The following is a 19,437-nucleotide window of genomic DNA, read 5'->3' on the forward strand; positions in this document are numbered from 1 at the left end:
TATTTCCATTATTTTAGACAAAAAAGTCGATGATGTATAGTTAACTTATCAATAACTATTTCATTGCTGTTGAGCTGTTAATTAAAAGAAGGATCTCAAAGTCTACTGAACTCTGTAGCAACACTAACAACGATAACATGATCGAACTGTTTTTATTCCGTAACTCTCTTTCTGATAATTTTTTTTACTATTTTCTTTTTCAACTTTATCTCTAGCTCTCAAAACTCCGTCTCCCGTCCTTTGCCTAAGGGTTTTTAAGTCCCTCAGACCAAAAGTGTTGTCCTCAAATGCATTTTGATTTAAATGAAATTCAACTTCGTTTATTTCCACAGCTTGTTGTAATCACAAAAGAAAGCCAGGTTTATTTTTCCAAATGTTGTCAAACGTTCCCACTTATTCAAGGCCATACTTAATGGCTGATCTCAAGGATGGCCTTTCAAACTTTCCAAGTAAACAAAGCAACACGAGAATCCGGAGATGAACATTTACCGCGCATTCTCAGAACTGAGATCTTCCCCAGATCACAGCCTCACGCAAGGAATGAAACTGTAAAAGTTGACTTTGACCACGGCATAGTCCAAGGTAAGTAAGAAGTGCATACCGAGCTGTAGAAATTCCCTTCAGCGTAACTAATTCTAGGTCAACAATAATCTGAAAAATGTACGGAAACCAATTCTCGAAAAATATAATATGAGTATCGACTCATGAAGTAAACAAACTCCTAAAGTCCTGATGTGTTATGCAAGTGAAGATGGCATGGGAGCAAAAATCTGAAGCTCATAAGTTCTAAGGAGGTAATAAACGTTGCTTTGAAGATTTAGTAATACATAACAGGGAGTGATTGTGCTTGTTTTGCGCCTATTTATAATAACGCGAATTTCATTCAAACGCCTTGCAGTGTCACGGTGATGGCGGTACCGTTGTTATTTTATAGGTAATTTTGCGATAGACATAACAATTTCCCTTATGTTCTAAATGAACAACCACCTTAAAACCTGTCACATTCTAGCGAAATTATTCTATCATAGTTCAGATTGGCATATGCTCGTTGGAAATTTGGCCCGCCGTAGGCCTACCTCAAGGCACTAAGGGATTGGATGGGAGTAACGTAACATCATCACAGAGAAAACGACAGGGATGAAAAAAAAATGGGTTCACAATTAGAAACATTGCAATTCCGCAACGATGTAACGGATAAATACGATATTAGCTTGTAATGCAAGATGTCCACCATTCTATTATTCTGAGCAGAAAAGTGTCCTTTGCCTTTTCCCTCTGTTTTAGCAGAAATGGAGTCGACGAAGATCGTTTTCCTTGCCCTGGTATTTATTACGCTGAAAATGCCTACAGCTGCCTCTGCAACAAATTCATCTACACCAAGGTTTAGGATAAGCCATGCGACATTCTTGATCAAGCTTATCATTATTCCTGCGATACACAACGCCACGATTCAGGTTGCAGTATGATCAGCTTTAAAATTCATGATTACTTTGCTTGTTGCTAAACGTGCTGGACTCGATTGATATGTGAGAGAGCTGTCTCAAATTTAGCCTTATGAAACGATTCTGGCTTAAATTTGGGTTGGCTAAAGCTTCATACATTTAAGGTCTATGCTAAGTTTGTTTTCAAATCAGTTTTTCACATCAATTATTTCTTTTGCTAGCAATCCGAAGGCTTTACGAGTCATAAAACATTCTTAATTATGATTACGATAAAGTTTCATCGACGAGCATTCGCAATAAACTACACTGGCCAATTTGCTAACTGAGAATCTTCATGTGTTTTATGTTACAGATGAAGTTGCTATACCCTTTCCTTACTTCGTCGGACTATTTTTACGAGCCGCTCATTACTTTTGGTCTCGATCTTGGGAAAGACTGCACCAAAGAGAAGGTACAAAGTTGCACTAGGCCACATGAAAGATCATGTCAAAATGATTTCTAAAGTTTTAAATACTACTGGTGGAAGTGTTGTGTCATTTGTGGCAAGAGGCAATATTTTTCAAATAAACAGCATCAGGAAACACAGTGATAAGTTTCCCCTTTGAATTTTACCTCCGCGGAAAAAGGGAAATATGTTGAATAAACTCACGATAAGGGATTTCGTCAATAGAGATTTTTTAAAACCCAAAAATTCTCTAGCTTATCAAAAACGAATAAACGGGGTATAATAATTTCACACAGTTTTTAAGATGCCAATCAGACTCAAAGAAGTCAGGCTTAAATATGTGTTATACTAGAAAGATAGACAGAAAAAATTGCTAGTTTATGAAGTTTGATTGAGATGTGCAAAGTTAATACAATAACTAATTCATAATCATTTGATGATAATATTCTGATATCGTCGGCTGGAACCACAACATTATGCTGGCGCTTTGATGAGCATTGATAATCCTGCTATATCAAAACATGGACATCATTCCATAATTTATTCTCAAGTATCAAAATAATGATCTCATCAAATGCTGTTGTTTCCGTCGCGTTCATTCCGTACTGTAACCAACGCAGGGAAAAATTGCCTTTTTAAATCTTCGGAAAACGAGATAATTCGAGGGTATGTTTCCAGCTACAATTACGAAATACATCAGTATCTAAAACAAAGTATAAGATTAGAAAAAAAATTAAGAAATATGTTGGTTTAGGATCTTACAATTTTTACTTCTTATATTGAATGGCAAAAAAGAGGCTTTCTTTAAGAACGCAGTTATGGGACTAGTTTGAGGGGCGGACGATAGTGTTGTATTTATTATGTTTGACAGGAGGTGGAAAAGAAGCTGAGCGCGCTGCACTCACAGGTAGCTGTTTTCCAGCGCCCTTTGAACTTCGTCGTGATGTACGAAAGTTCTCAAGGACGTAATCACACCAGCTTGGCATCAGTTCTGAGGACGACGAGTTTAATGGTGAATGCCACAGTATCTTTTATCAGACGTCAGGTTAGATTAACTATGATAGTAAAATATTTTTTAGTTTTTGTCACAAGTTTGACCAAATGTGCACTAAAAATTATTAGACTGGGTCCATTCAGTCGCAACTTAGAAGGTTGAGGAATCATTATGAGCGAGGATTCTAAAAGTTGTACCCAATGTATACCTATCACTGAAATGTTAGATTCACCTTGAAAGATAGGAAAAACTATATACAATCTCTTCTTCTCATACCAGCAAATTAAAACAAATTTCTTATCTACAACAACTAATTATCCTACATTTACTTTTTACATGAAATTGCAAATAGCAAACAGTGTGCTATCCTCGATATCAATTTCAACTGTTTAGTGCAGTACATTGCTAGTACAAATAATAAGCGTTTCATTTTTGTGGCTCGTTAGAGAAGTAAAACCAGAGATTAACACTTGTGATGGAAAGAATACTTCAGATAATTTTCCACATGTCATGTCGTGCGTTTTTTTTCTTTGGTTTCATTTATAACAAAAAATCATGATCAATTTGTTTTTATGTTAATTGACTTTTCCTTCACTCATTCGTTTTAATCAAAATTGCTCTATTCTCTGCGTTTTCTGTAGATGAGACAAAAGGGAATCTTGCCACCAGAATACCCTGTAATATCTGAAGCTGAAGTCAATAACATGACAGATTCTTACCTGAAAAACTTAATTCAAAGGAATCTCGTGGTAAGTGAGGCATGACTGTTGAATCTATCCCCAATTCCATTTATTCATAAGTTCCGTCAAAGGGCTAAATTGACACTATAAGTAAAAAACCTCTCCAGTACGGTTGCCCATTACTTTTTGCTCCGATGAAATTGATCAAACCTTTATAATTGATTGCTTAGAAGCCATCTTAAGATCTTAGAAGCCATCACAAAATCGATACATCTTCGGTACGTAGATACGTGATGGTAAAGAAGAACTGTAGCTAATAGGGAATATAATTTTCTTCAGCCGCAAGCTCTCAGAGCTAAAAAATTTCACCAAATGAAGGCTGACGGGGCAGAGAATTTAAGCCCTTAGAATTGAAAGTGTTAAACTTACATTTTTTGTTTCGCTTTTTTTTTCAGACATTGACGGTAACAGATGATGTCGTGAAAAGGTTGCGGAACTTCATAATCTTATACACGCTCCACGACGTCTCGAAACAGGTTTCGCCCTGTACTTACTGCATGACTTCAAAGAAAAAGTAAAGTCAAGAAAACTTCCTAAAATTAATATAGACGCTTTAATTTCTATCGGAATATAGTATGCTGAATGTGCTAGGTATATCAGACCTCACAGCTTACCGCGGTTAGTTCACCCCTTGAGATGTAAGGTAGCAAAGTTGATCAAGTTTGTGGGAAAATACATTAAGGATTATAAGCTGAAAAATAATTGCTTGAAATGCATGCTACACATGATTTGTACAAAATTCCGTGTAAGTGATACTTAAAGTTTTAATTAATTTAAAATGAGACGAGGAGCTATCGTTCAGTGGCCTAGTATCTTTGAACATGATGCAAGCTTGACAAAAAGATGCTTTCGCCCATTTAATCAATCAATCAATCAATCAAAGTTTATTGTCTAACGTGAGGCATGGTTGCCCAATTGCCCGAGCCAGAGGCTCATGTATAAAACGGTAGACCAAATTTAGATAATGGTTTAGCGTTTGTGACCGATGGTGCATAACACTGTGACAGACACTCAAAGACATGGGATAGTGTAACGCTCTTCTTGTGAGTTTTGATCAATGTTATGAGATCAAACATTACATATTTTGATAAACATCTTTTAAGAACTGACGCTAACTGCGACGCTTGTTTTAAAATTCAAACGAGGCCGCAGAGCTTCCCTCTGCGTTAGTATCATTTTGTGTTTTTGAGATTACTGATTTATAGGCAGTAACGCTTTATGTGATCATCCTTGAAAGTGCGGAAGAAGTAATTAGGTCCTCCGAAGCGCGAAGACAGGCGGTATACCGAAACGGTTCGAGGTTTTTATCGAGTTCTCTCAAAGTCACTTTTTATGATTAAACACAACTATTTCTGGTGATGTATTTCTCCTAAAGTGATGAATTGATAGGATACGTTTTGTGGTTTAATACTGGCTTCTAGCCAGTATTAGTAAGTGCCTTTTAGGAAGATAAACAACGACAGTGACCGAATTTTAAGTAAGAAGGGGCGTTTAACTCAAGAGAATGTGCTCCTTTGAGGAAAAGATCAAAATTCATCAATCACGAATTTTTGGTCCATCCGTCTATGTGAAAGCATACACGTGCTGAGATCGAATTGTAAGTCGGGTCATTAACAAATTCTGAACAAACGGTATTTTACGTAAACAAATATAAAGATCAGGGCCCAGTTGTCTAAAGGTCGGATAACGCTTTCCGCCAAGGGACAAATCGCTATCGAGCGGATAAATGAGAGCAAGACGTACTGCGTTATCCCCTGTTTAGCGATTTATCCAATGGATAGCATTGTCAAACCTTCGAACACCCCGGGCTAGACGATTATTTCTGTAAATAAAATACTTCCATTAAAAAACAGCTTGCTTCGCATCGATAATTAATTCAGAATTCAGAAACTATTATATTATCACATTTCCAGTTTCTCCTTCTACTTCCTTGTGATCTCATACTTCAGTTTCATAACATGATCGGATGTATTTTTTCATATACATAAATAATTTTCAAATAACCACCAGAAATAGTGTTGACAAATTAACAATATTATTAAAGATTTTACGAAGTGCCAACTCGATCTGGAGATTGACTCATGTTCTATATAAAAACTAAATACTTTGTGTTCGGGGCTCTAACTTGTGTATCTATGAAATGAGGTTCCCGCCAGCTCAAGTAAAAAAAAAACCTCTGCAACTTGTTTACGAAGCTGTTTGTCCCTCACGTCGTGCTACTCACCACAAATTCTAAAGCGCAATATCGTATGCTTACTTCTTACAATTTCTATATCCGCAAGAATACGGCCTAAAGTTACGGAGAAAACTAATCTATTCTCACAGAGTTTCGGGAGGGGGCAATTCCTTGGTTGACGAGAGCTAGAAAGGGCGATGACGTTTACGAGTCATAAAAAATCTTAAAAGAATCCTTTTTCAGCTTCTAGAATGATTCGTCGCGTTTTCCCTTGTCCAATTTCTAAAAATAATCAAAACGGTGAGAGGGTGAATGACGCAAAAGTGTGACCTTCCCGTGGAACTCGATACATATTTGTCTTAGCTTTACTGAATAAAACATACGATCGAGTAGCATTTGTTATTCTGAAAAACCTGTAGTCTTCACGTTTTATTTCCGAGTCACTGAGTTGCCAAAATCAGACTAATCTCCATTATAGATCACCACTCTCGAAAGACACAATAACATTTACCAATTAAAATACTGTGTTGCGCGCCAGTCGCTTGCTTCCAACCGGTTCAGTGTGACTGGATCCTAAAAGAAACCGTACGGCAACAGTAATTTGGGAGTCAATCAATGACGGGCCTGGCTGTGGTTACCAAACGTGTGCATAGTTCAGAGAAAGATTACTAAAACTTAAATCAATATCAGGGTAATGGCGACAGCCAGTTCTACCACCGCTTCTGCTATAGGATTGAATTATAGCGTGTAATTCTCTTAGAATTCGGATCCGAAGTTAGTGTTTAGAAAGACTATTGCTCGCAAATAATGTTGGGCTAAGTACTCGCCCTTATTAATGGTTTGCAGCTACCGTTTGATGGCAGATATATACTTTTCTTGACGTCAAATGATATGGAGTAACGTTGTACGGTAATTCTACTTGCTATTGCTAATATAGACAACATCCCCGTGAAAAAACAATTTTTTCATATTGCTAGTACAGATATCATCCCTTTGAATAAACCACTTTTTCACATTTCATTCGTTTAACAAACAACAATCATTAAAATTGAATTTACGAAATGGCAGCATTAGAATAATTTTCAAGTTTGAACAAAGTCAAAAGGCTTAAAGCTCACTAGGGAATAGCATTTTCATTATGTTAAACACCTGTAATAGTATGTGAACAGTGAACTTTAAATCCTTGGTCTAGCTTTCTGTTTTATGACACAAAAACTTTAGTAGATTTGTTAATATTTCATCTAGAATATTTCTATATCAACAACATTTCCATATTATAGGTAGAACGGGCGAAAGAGCTAACTTACACACTTCGGCGTGGGTGAGAAAAAGAGAATAACATGTTATCATTGTTCCTTAGGGTTCCGTGCATTTACACCGTCACTTTCATAAATTTCCTTAGCTTAATGCTGTTTGAAAAGCGAAATTGACTCAGTTGCCTGCGTCAATACTAGAGTATTCCACAATCACGCAACACATTATTATACATCTCCTTCAAACAAGCTGCTCAATATTATATCTGAGCACTCTATTCATAAATAGATCATGGTAGCTGTGACTCTAAATCATACTCTGCGTCACACATTAAAAATTAAAAGCAATATACGATAAAGAAACAATACAATACAGACCTGGTTAAATGGAAAGAGAAAAGCCCGCAAATGAAGGTCCGATAAATTTACTTCCTTTGGTTTAAAAATAAATAGCCCCAGTCAAATAGGAAGGAACCATTTATTCTATACAAAAATACAATTTTAGGATGATCGGCGCTCTTTTCTCTCTCCAATTTATCTCCAAGGTCAAGCGATACCGAGTTTTTCCAGTTTAGATTAGATATTATCAACTGTCGATGAATGTGCTAGTCTAGAAAAAAATGACTGCCACTTAAAAATTGGAGCAAGAATTCCAAATCAGCATTCGTTGTTTTGGGAAATCATATTGCCTGAAATAACCCGCTATGGCCTTTCTAGATTTCTCTCGCCCAGTGCAATAATATGTGGAAAGCGTAGCGCTGAACAGATGTGATAGAGTTAAGTCTCCACGACCTAATTTCTTAAGTAATTCACGATCAAATGATAGGTCTTCGACATGACTAGTTAAACTACTGTGACCCTTTTCAGTCCGTTTAAGTCGTCCAGTGAGGGAACATATAAGTGGAAAATTACCCACAAATGAAAACTGAAACCCAAATTTTTTTTTTGGAAGTTAATATTGGACTCACTGTTATAAAAGGAAATCAGCGATTATACATGGTCACCAAGTTTAAGATGAATTTTTTGAGTAGTGCGGAAGAGAACTATCACATGTGATTATCTCAAATTCTCCCAAATCCTCGAGTTTAAAGGCCTTTCGCAGCGGTGTGATTCAAAAACAGATCAGGGTTTAAGGTAACAGAAAAGGAATAAGTGAAAATAAGGCCTTTGAATGCAATGACCATCATCATACGTACCCTAATCGGCGTCGGCCAGTGCTAGTTTTTATTACAGTGGGTCATAATCAAAGAATAGCTTCATTTTCGTGAAGTTGGAAATAATTTCTTGTCGACTCATTTTTTTGGTATGATTTCAATATCGAGAATGCTGAATGCCCCTCCAGGAAGAGTTGACAAATTTCTCCTGAAATTTTCTAAAATGGAAGGGTAATGAGAGAGTAAGGAAGACGCTTCAAGGAAAACACCCACTGGTTCCTTATGGAAAAGATGATGCAAAACCTACCAAACTGCTTCCTGCCCAATTTGTATAAATGTAGGCGCGTTGCGATCCAAACACAAACTTTCAAGAATCCAACACAAACTGGACTTCAACGTAACAGATAAATTCATCTACAAAGAAAGAAGTGTAAGGTGAGTTAAGAGAGAATTCTACATTTTTTGTACACAAATTTATCATGCATGTTTAAGCTCCTAATGGAACTCATTGGAAGCCTTAAGCCAATTTTTAACGCAATTCGCCTTGAAGAAGAATTTAAAAGGAAGAGGAGAAAAAAACATAGGCTGATTTTCGGGGATCCACAGCAGGATCATTTGTAGCCAAGTTTTACATAATTTATCTTGAAGGAAGAGGGCAATAGAACACATTCTGATCCTTAGGGATAAGTTTGAAAGAACCCTTCTCTTTAATCTTTACCTCACTGTGGAGTTAAAAACGTTTCAAAAGGGCTTTTTCCAAAAAGAGAGCGAGTAAAATGTCCTCTCAATCAAACAGCGAGGAAACATTATTCATTAAATAAAATAATTATAGGATAACAACTTTTCAGGATTTAATCAGCGGTTTTATCCGTAGTCACGATTTCAAAAGGTGCCAATTCAAAAAGGGGGCCTGTAAAACGTCCTCTTATAAGATAAACAACGTATCCCTTTATTTCATAGTTAGACTTAAACAAGCTCGAATTCCTCAGATTATTTCATATTTGTCTTTTTCTACTTATTATCCAGACATTATAGAAATGGTATTCAAGTGTAAGTTCCTGTTCGCTGCCATGTTTACATTAACGATGCTGAGCTCGACTGGTTTCGCAGCAAAGTATTCAAGTGTGGAAACCATCATGAGACTTTTCTTGGAGCCCTCTCGCACTAACGCAACCAGAGAGGTGAAATGATTGAATTTGATTTTGCATTATGGTTACGCTATTTTTGAGAATTCGGCTGTAATTTATTTCGTAGTCTGGCGCCTAACTCAAGAAAGCGTTAATCGATACTCAAATACTCTCTTTCACAGATGCTTAACGTCTACAGTTTCATAGCCTCAAGCAATGACTTAAGCGAGACCATTCTAAGACTTGGAGATGCCAACACGCAAGTTTGCGCCTCAGACAAGGTACGACCTAGTATTGTTTGTGGTTTATGACGAGGTGGTAAATGTTACAAAGGGTAAAAAAAATGCGATTCGGCTTACCCTTGAAACTCAAATGCAGAGTGCTGACCCGGAAAAAACATGACATATAGCCTACTTTTACTCTTTGTCTACTTTTCTTGAGATTTTTAATTGAACCAAAAGTAACTGCCTTTGTAGTATTTTTTCCGCAAAATCTGCAAATATCAAAACTCGCAAAATTTTCATGCCTTCTGCTTATTTAAGGGGTATTGAACTATAAAAATAACTATTTGCTTCTGACATTACTCTCTTTAAAGCAAAGAAAAGACAACCTTACCATCGCTTATGCCAAAATGAGAGATTTCATAAATCCAGTGTACATGGCGTACTCGTATGAGGCAGCACAGACACCCCAGAACAAGATTTTGAAAGGTGTGCTCATGAAAGTCGGTCAGCACCTGAACAACACAGCGATGAGATTGCGTCATAAGGTGAGAGTGCTAAACAATATTTCCATTAACAACCATGGGGGTGATTAAAAATTAAGAAAACTTACAAAAACACGAATGAACGTTTCATTCCTTTTCGTGGCGAATTCGTGGAGAAATTAAGAATTAGAGGTATGGTTTTGTCAAACCTTCTATTCCTAATTGAATGTCATTTCGCTTTCAGCAAGTTCCATTACTTTCCTTCCTAATTACTTATTTATTTATTTTTAAATATGGACATTTTTATTTAATTCGAAGCAGTTAATGTCATTGTTTTGCTAACTTTGTTCTCAAATTTCAGCTAACAAAGAATTCGTATCCAGTGCCATCCACACCCACATCAGTTCCTGAGGCAAACCTAGACCAGCTATCTCGCGAATACTTGACAAAATTTGTGGTATGTTGCGTGTTTTCATTATAGAATGAGTTTTCAAGGTTTTTAATGTGTAAAAAATGCTATGAAACGCTAATGCAATAGCGAAATGAGTAGAGAGGTTAACGAATTCCCCATCTCAATGGGGGGAGGGGGGAGGGAAAAATCTTTGAAACGTATAATAGAAAAATCTACTGCTTTAAAGTTAATAAGAGCCCCAATATGAGCACCAGGGAAAAGAAAAGAGCAGTACCGTGTCGTTACGCGAAGTCTTTTTACTCCATCTAATGCAGACAGAGCTAAAAATGATCTGCTTTTGTATCTCAAACTGTGGTACTTAAGTATGATACAATCTTATGATTATCACAATGTATTTGTCCACTAATGTGTTTTCAGATTCAAGATACATGTATTTAAACAGATAACTAAAATAATTGAGATACTTTTATTTTTCAGACAGGAACGATTACTGACGACATGGTGAAGAGGTATCGGAACTATGTTATCCTCTACACCTTGAAAGATGTTATCCAAGAAGTTTTGAATCAGTGTCTGTGGCGACCTAATGCAACCAGAAACCAACTTGTCCATCCTTAGAAGCGTATTGAATTATTACAGATACTACAAACGTTGACAAAAGCAAATTTAAAGAACCTTAAAGTCATATCATAATATAAACTTTGGGTACAAGTAGTGTGTTAATTATAACTTTTTCATGAACTCAGTTTGTCATCTTCAATGAAAAACTCTCTCCCAAAGCTTAATCATTTTTTTTTAAATTTAATTCTTCCGTTAAGACACTTGTATGTTAGGTTAGTGTTAAGCTACACTTATTATAGTACACGTAGGGTTAGTCAGTCCATATTGAGATTATCATTTTGTTACTGATGAGGATCAGTGAATATGTTTATCTGTAACAGATTCGCAAAGGTAATTCTTGATGCAACTGTGAAGGTGTCGTTGTTAAATTAACAATAAACCATCGGGAAAAGAAAAATGATTTGATTTTCTTTATTTATTGGTAATATACCATAACTATGTGATATTCGGGGTGATCTTGAAATTGGTTAATCCAAATATTACGACCCGGGTCTCTACACTGATGTCCATGTTCTATATGTTTGGATGCGTGTGAAGAAGACTGGGTCTCGTGCGTGTGTACGAAATCGAGGCTCAGGTGCAAACGTCTTGAAATATCTATTATGGAATAAAAAAGGTTGTCACACAAAACACGATGATCTCTCCGGTGTTAACTGACAGATATTATTCGTCTTGTGACTAGCGAGAAATAAAAACTCTGAGTCCTGATAAGGAATTGAACCCAAAACCTTCGGATTCTTGCTCTTTATGCTCTACAACATAACTACAGAGAACTGTAATGGAAAAATAGATTCTTTGTAGGTAACATAACACGACGATATGTGGTAAGAAAAAACGTGGCACACAGACGTCTTCTGTGATCTATCACTGAACAGAAGCTAGGCAATATAGAATCTACTTATCCTATATGGTATGGTTTGCAGTCTACAAGTGTTTACTTTTCCAACTGAGACCCATTTAGAATGAAAATTAAAGTTAGGTATTCCCCCTTTTCTGGCGCCATTTCCTTTAAAATGTTGATTGCCGGCTTTCAAATTTCGCGTTCCATCGCGTTGCTGTTATGCTAATGCATTGCTAATGAAGTGTGAATATTTAACAGGTCTGGCCATTCTGTACCATGGTTTGACCTCTAATCGCTATCAGTTTTATATATTGAAACACCATATTATTTACGCAAAGGCTAGGATACACTTGCGGAAATTGAAACAGTTTAAAGAAGGCTGTGTAGTGGGGAATGTCACATATAACTAAAAGCAGGAGGAAGAACTTGTCCATCCGCAAAATATGAAGTCTATTCTAAATTAATGATGGTTTTAGATTTAAGATTAAAAAAAATACACTGAATTCTACTCTCGTATACAATACAAACTTATCGTTCTTGTAACGAAAAGTCACCAAACAGGACCTTGTCCATTTCTTTAAATCACCGCTCCTATCCCCCTCGTTGTTATTACCCCAAATAAAGGATGTTTTAATTTAAACCACATCAGTGACAAAGTACTCAGAGATCACCGTTGAGTAATCAAAGGCCTAAATCCACAAACTAATGACCCATTTCCGGCGATAACGGTTGGTTTTGTCCCTCACACGACATGAAAATAAAATAACGTCAACACAGAAGTCACATGGTAACTATTTCGTATCATAATTTAACCCGTCAGGGCCCCGCAAGCGCTTTTATTTTGATGTGGTTATCCATCTATCAATAGGGATGTATTGCAATGAACATTATTGCTTCGTTTTTTGTTCTTCTCTTCTAAGCTCTATGATGATATAAGATAGGTAAGATATTTTTTGTCACGCTATCTTTTGTATGATAGCAGTTACGAACGGAAATTTGTTTCCTTTTAACCGTGAACTTTGATGATGGAAGCAAAACCGTCGAAGAGCAGAAAGCAGTAAACGAGATCGACTTATCTATCTCGTAAAAACACGAGTGTGATCATCGACTAAAATAAAACGATTTTGGGAAACCCGCAAGTTTTAAGGGGCTATCCAGTCTTCTTGATTCTTGTAAACTGATAATAACCCCATATTTTATCCACTGCAAATAATTGTTTAACAATCTTCATGGAATTTGAACCCATTCTTATTTTTGGAGAGAAATAATCACCTTTATTTTATTGCGAATATGTGAAGTTGCATTGGTTTCGAAAGGTTCGAAATTACTGCATACCAGACACAACGTTCATGTAAAGGATCAGTTTGATTCAACACGGATGAATCGTTCGACTGCTATGAAAGGCACAGTAACAAAGTGCAAAAGATAAAAGTTTATGAATTCAAATTGATTTCATTTACAAAGCAAACGAACGAAATGAGTTATCCAGAATATACCTGATAACAAAATCTTAACGGAAAGATCGTGTGATCCGAAAAAACAGCTTCCTCTTTGGTTTGTTAAAAGACAGTCATTAGTTTCTATTGGCTACCTAATTGTCTACCCGTGCCTCCTTCAAATAGATCTAAACTAGACTACATCAAGAACCACTAAAAATATATCAACGATGTAGATCTTTTAGTTGCTAAGTCAATTCCTCAAAGTTTGGGTAAAAGAATAGAAGTGTCTTCTTATTTAATCATTGTGCACTCTACGACACTTCGCTGATTTGCTAAAAACGTTTTTGCCCACTAGAAATGGAATTCTGCACGTCCTTGTTCGCCACCATGTTCCTCAAAGTTAGTAAGTAAACACATTGAGACTTGAGAGAGGCGTCCTAAGAACTGTTATTGGTTTTATCATCATTGTTAATCTCAAGTTTTTTAGTTTTTCTCCAAAAACCAATCTGCTCTCAATCAATGATTATCCAAATCAAACGGATTAAAATGAAAAATTCAGGTAATCTATTTAGACAAAGCCGGTGACCGCCAAGAACACAAGAAATAAGGGATGTGCCTGTTCTGTGACTTCTTTCAGCGTGTGCCAGTCTAAATCGTTTACAAAGAATGAACTGTAAGGTGAGTTAAGAGAGAGACTTCGACGTTTTTTATAGACAGATATACCATGCACGTTTAAGTTTCTGCTGGAAATCATTAGAAGCCTTAAGCCGAGTTTTACATAATTCACCTTGGAAAAGAATCAAACCAAATCAAACGGATTGAAAATAAAAATTAAAGTAATCTATTAAGATATAGCAGGCAACTGTCAAGAACACAAGAAATAAAGGATATGCTTGTGACTTCTTTCAGCGTGCCAGTCTGAATCATCTACGAAGAGAGAAGTGTAAGGTGAGTAAAGAGAGACTTCTACATTTGTGTAGACAAATATAATATGCATTTTTAAGCTCCTGATAGAACTCATAGGAAGCCTTAAGCCAAGTTTTACATAATTCACCTTGAAGAAGAATTTAAAGGAAGAGGACAATAAAACATAAGCTAATTTCCGAGGATCCATTGCAGGATCATTTGCAGTCAAGTTTTACATAATTGATCGTTAAAAAGAATTTTAAGGAAGAGGGCAATAAAACATAGGCTGATCTTTGGGGAAAAATCGCAAAATCACCGGTATGCAAGTTTGAACGAACCCTTTTCTTTAATCTCTACCTCGCTGAGGAGTTAAAAACGTTTCAAAAGGGCTCTTAAAAAAAAAGAGAGCGAGTAAAATGTCCTCTAAATCAAACAGCGAGGAAACATTATTCTTTAAATAAACAAATTCGAGGATAACAACTTTTCAGGATTTAATCGGTGGTTTTATCCGTAGTCTCTACTTCAAAAGGTTCCTATTTAAAGAGTGGGCCTGTAAAACGCCTTCTTCTAAGATAGGCAACGTATTATTTTATTTCATAGTTTGACTTAAACAGGCTTGAATTCCTTAGATTATTTCATAATTTTCTTTTTCTACTTATTATCCAGACATTATAGAAATGGCATTCAAGTGTAAGTTCCTGTTCGCTGCCATTTTTACATTAACAGTACTAAGCTCGACTGGTTTCGCGATAGTGTATACACATGCGGAAAACATCATGAGAGTTTTCTTGGAACCCTCTCGCAGAAACGCTACCAAAGAGGTAAAGTGATTGAATTTGATTTAGCAGATTATGGTCGCGTTTTTTTTGAGAATGCGACTGTAATTGTTTACTTCGTAGTCTAGTGCCTAACTCGAGAAAACAATCGTCAATACTAACATCTCTCTCCCACAGATGCTCAACGTGTACAGTTTCATAGCTTCAAACTATGACTTAAGCGAGACCACTCTTGCACTTGGAGTTGTCAACACGCAAGTTTGCGATATAAGCAAGGTACGACCTAGTATTGTTTACTTAGTCTAGTATTGTATTTGTTACTAGGAGTAAAAACATTGCAAAAAAAAAACAAAAACTGAAGAGAGATGATTTTGTCATAACATTTTAGTGGTTGTCCAAAAAAAACACACATTTCCAATCAAACAAAAAACTTCGACCTTTGTCTCTGTACTAGTAACAGGCCGCTGTTCCGTAAAGTTACATGCCTCCACTATTCAGAAAAGAAAGATTCAAGAATGCTATTATATAGAACGAAAAATTTGCGTACGTTTTGATTTGCGAATAGTGACGACTCATTGAGCTTTAGGGAAAAATTTATTCTGTTGTTCATGTCCTGAAGCACTAAAAATTTGACAAGGAAGAAAACACTGATGATTTAATTTTTTTTAACATTGTTGAAAAACAGCGCATTCCGTCATTTAGGAATAGTTCATCCAACAAAAAAGACTCTCAGAAGGAATAAGGTGCTGACCCGGAAAAAATCTCAGACAGCCCACTATCATTCTTTGCCCACTTTTCTTTTCTATTGGACGAAAGGTAGTTACCTTTTCAGCGCTTTATTTCACGAGAGTTTTTTTTTCCGCAAAATTTGCAGACACTAAACCTCGCAGAATTTCTTTTAAGGGTTATGCTACTACAAAATAACTATTTGCTTGTTTCATTTCTCTATTTAAAACAAAGAAAAGACAACCTAACTATCGCTTATGCCAAAATGAAAGATTTCACAAATCCAGTGAACATGGTGTACTAGTATGAAGTAGCACAGACACCGCAGAAAAAGAGGTTGAAAGGTCTGCTCATGAAAGTGCGCCTGCACCTGAGAGCCACAGTGAATGCATTGCTTCATATGGTGAGAATGCGGAAAAGTATTTCTATTAACAAGCATAGCAGTGATTAAAACTTTAAAAACAAACAAACTAAGAGCACAAATTAATGTTTCGTTCCTTTTCGTGACAAATTCATGGTGAAGTTAAGAATAAATTTGAGGTATAATTTTGTCAAACCTTCTATTTCTAGTTGTTTGTCAATTCAGTCTCAGTACGTTTTACTCCTTTCCTATTTAATTACTTACTTATTTGGTCATTTTACATAAGGATAGATTTATTTAATTCTTGTAAGTTGATGTCATTGTTTCGCTCACGTTTCCGAAAAAAATTCACATGATTCAAATGTCTCTATAATATAGGATAATTAAGTATTATTAACCGAGTTGATAACGTAAATTGGCCACCGCAAAGAGTTTGAAAGCTAACGTTTCGAGCTTTAGCCCTTGGTTAGAGCAATTGGAGGAACTGTGGATTGTGTGTGGGTTTAGATGCAGAAAATGGAGCTCCGCTACCGGTGGGAATATGGTGACGAGAAAAAAAGAATAAATTAGTTGAATGAGAAGCGCTCGTTGATACCGTGGGGATTAAGAGGGCCGATTTGAAATATGGATTTTTGTTCTAGAGTTTTGCGGCTTTCCGAACCGCCAAGATGTAGGGAAAGGCCGCAAACTGCCATATTCTGCTTAGAATGATTAGGGAGATTAAAGTTTCTAGCGACTGGTCAGGATGAATCCTTCTCATTTCACTCTACGTCGCGAAGGTGTTCTCGGCATCGGTCACCAATGTGTGACCTTTTTTCAATAAGTGTAAGTTACGCAGTAGATGACACTGGCGGAGGAGCACGTGAAGTGGTGAGTGATCTTAATAGATCACTTGGGTCCAAACATTTTCTCTACGTTATGAATGAAAGGACAAGTTTTGCACACTGAGCAAGTGCATTGGAAAGTTCCAGGTTGGTTATTGGTTTGAAATGAACTTTTGTCCAAAAAGTTGCCTATGTTTTTGTCACGTTTGAATTAAACTGGTGGAGGTTGCAAAAAGATAGTACCAGTCTGAATTGTTTTGAAGTACTTCAAAGTTTTTTGAAAATGATGTATTTAACTGCGTGGTTGTGAGGGTGAAATGTGAGAGTGAATGGAAGGCGATAGGTATTTCCCCTCTCAGCCGTTTGTAGTGACTGCTGACTGTCGATCATTGTTGGGCACGGTGGTGGCCCGCTTGAACGACAGGAATTGCGTAGCCACGTTTATCGAAAAACTGGCACATTGCCTCTGAAAAATCAAAGTCGTCACTACATGAACGATGAAGTCTGAGAAACTGTGAAAAAGGTATGGAATTCTTGACATGTGATGGATGCGAAGATGAATACAACAAGTAACTATGTGACTCTGTAGGTTTGTAGTGAACACCTAGTGCACAGACCGTTGCCTTCAATTGAAATTTTGATGTCTAGAAAAGCCAAAGAAGTGTCGGAAATTCCCCAGGTATATTTCAGAGCCGGGTGAAAAGAATTGACGGCGGTTATAAATTGAGTGAGCTCCTCTCTGGTAGAGGAGGTGGCGCCGATGCAGTCGTTAATGTAGCGACCGTAGAGTTCAGGTTTTGGGCCGTTGTTTTGACTAAAAAATGGGTGTTCGATAAAACCTACGAAAAGATTGGCGTAGCTGTGAAAAGCAATTGAGTGTTAGTACTAGTTCGGCTAGACGGAGTAGTGTTTCAGAGCTATGGGTCCCTTAACAATGTGTTGATCGAAAAAATGTTTGGGGGCCCGGATACCTTCGTCGTTGGGAATGACTGTATAAAGAGATGTGATATCCATAGCGAAAAGAAGTTTGTTTCGGCCAAGAAAACTAAGTTCGCGAAAAATTTCAAGTGCGTGTTGGCTGTCCTTAAAGTTTTGACAATAGGTGCCATAATTTTGTCTAAATAGCTGGAAATAAGTTCGGTGGAACAACTGAAGACGGAGACGATGGGTCGACCTGGGTGGTTAGGGTTGTGGATTTTAGGTAAAGAGTAAATACACGAAGTTCTGGGAGTGGTGATGGTGAGACTCTTTGCAGTGGCCGGCAATTCTTTTTAGCTAGAAGATCGTTAATCTTGTTTTTGACAATGTCTTTATAATAATTATACTTCGTAATACACTTAATAATATGTCTCTTATAATATACTGTATAATGTGTCTTTATAATATACTTCGTCGTCAAATTTCAGCTAAGGAGGAATTCATATCCAGTACCATGCACACCCACATCGGATCCTGAGTCATACCTGGACAGGATATCTCGGAAGTACATGACAAAATTTGTGGTACGTTGCGTGTTTTCATTAAATGGAAATAATTTTCAAATTTTTTTAACGTGTAAGCCCCGCTTTTTGTTCAATTTTGAAAGGACTAAAGCTAATAATAATCTGCTTCTGTAACTTAACTTGTTGTACTTTAGTAAAATACAGTCTTACGATTATCAAAATGTATTTGTCCACTAATGTGTTTCCAGATTCAAGATACATGTATTTAACAGATAATTAAAATAATTGAGACACTTTTATTTTTCAGACAGGAACGATTACTGACGACATGGTGAAGAGGTTTCGGAACTACGTTATCCTCTACACCTTTAAAGATATTATCCGAGAAGTTGTGGATCAGTGCATGTGGCGAGATCGTGCAATCAGAAACCAAATCGTCCTTCCATTATAGCGTACTGAATTATTACAGATACTGCAAACGTTGACAATATGTACGAGCAATTCGTCACGTGCACTCATTGTGACTCCTTAAAAGTTGGGGGACACAAGCGAACTTATTGTATTAGTGTTGTCATAAACAAAAAACAGAGAAATTATAGAAACGATAGTCACATTATGAAAATAAGTTTTCTCTACTTATTATTTTCTACATCTTGGATGGTCGGAGTCCTCATCTTTATCTCAGACTATAACCAATACAAGGCCTGTTGCTGTAAAGCATATGTTAAGTCAAAGAGAAAAATTAATATTCTGTAATATGCCAAATCGTTCGTCTCTACCGTACGATTTTAGATCACCGAGAAGAAAAGTTTTCCTGGATTTACAACGAGGTTAAGAAAAGGCTAAATTCATGATAAACCTGCATTAAAGAAAGCGTAAGGACTGCAAACCTGAACCTTGACTGAGCGACCTGGAGATTTACTCGCAAACGCTGTTTAGCAAGCAGCTTAAAGTCACTGAATTAAAGGAGATATATTCGGCTAGACGCAACCGTCAGGGCTGACCATCGATCCAATAATTCGTATATATATATATATATATATATATATATA

At 36.6% G+C, this 19,437-nt stretch overlaps 1 protein-coding gene across 2 annotated transcripts; it reads left to right on the forward strand.

Annotated features, from left to right (window-relative positions):
* Positions 1–534: 534 nt before the first annotated feature.
* On the forward strand, positions 535–4,282 carry LOC131799793 (uncharacterized). Of its 2 annotated transcripts, none has more exons than XM_059117491.2 (6): positions 535–582; positions 1,285–1,454; positions 1,795–1,893; positions 2,759–2,932; positions 3,523–3,630; positions 4,017–4,282. In XM_059117491.2, the coding sequence occupies exons 2-6, from the start codon at positions 1,290–1,292 to the stop codon at positions 4,137–4,139; spliced, it is 669 nt and encodes a 222-aa protein (XP_058973474.1). In that variant the 5' UTR covers positions 535–582; positions 1,285–1,289; the 3' UTR covers positions 4,140–4,282. The 2 variants fall into 2 exon arrangements, with proteins under 2 accessions (XP_058973474.1, XP_058973473.1); XM_059117490.2 differs by having other exon boundaries at positions 561–582; positions 1,288–1,454.
* Positions 4,283–19,437: the final 15,155 nt, after the last annotated feature.

This window comes from Pocillopora verrucosa, chromosome 1 (genome assembly GCF_036669915.1).
Source record: "Pocillopora verrucosa isolate sample1 chromosome 1, ASM3666991v2, whole genome shotgun sequence".
In the NCBI taxonomy this organism is placed as follows: domain Eukaryota; kingdom Metazoa; phylum Cnidaria; class Anthozoa; order Scleractinia; family Pocilloporidae; genus Pocillopora; species Pocillopora verrucosa.

Excerpts from the sequence above, each read along its gene's own strand:
- LOC131799793 (XM_059117491.2), top strand. The coding sequence starts at position 1,290 with ATGGAGTCGACGAAGATCGTTTTCCTTGCCCTGGTATTTATTACGCTG. Across the intron at positions 1,455-1,794 it reads TACACAACGCCACGATTCAG|ATGAAGTTGCTATACCCTTT; the intron begins GTTGCAGTATGA and ends TTTATGTTACAG. Across the intron at positions 3,631-4,016 it reads TAATTCAAAGGAATCTCGTG|ACATTGACGGTAACAGATGA; the intron begins GTAAGTGAGGCA and ends TTTTTTTTTCAG.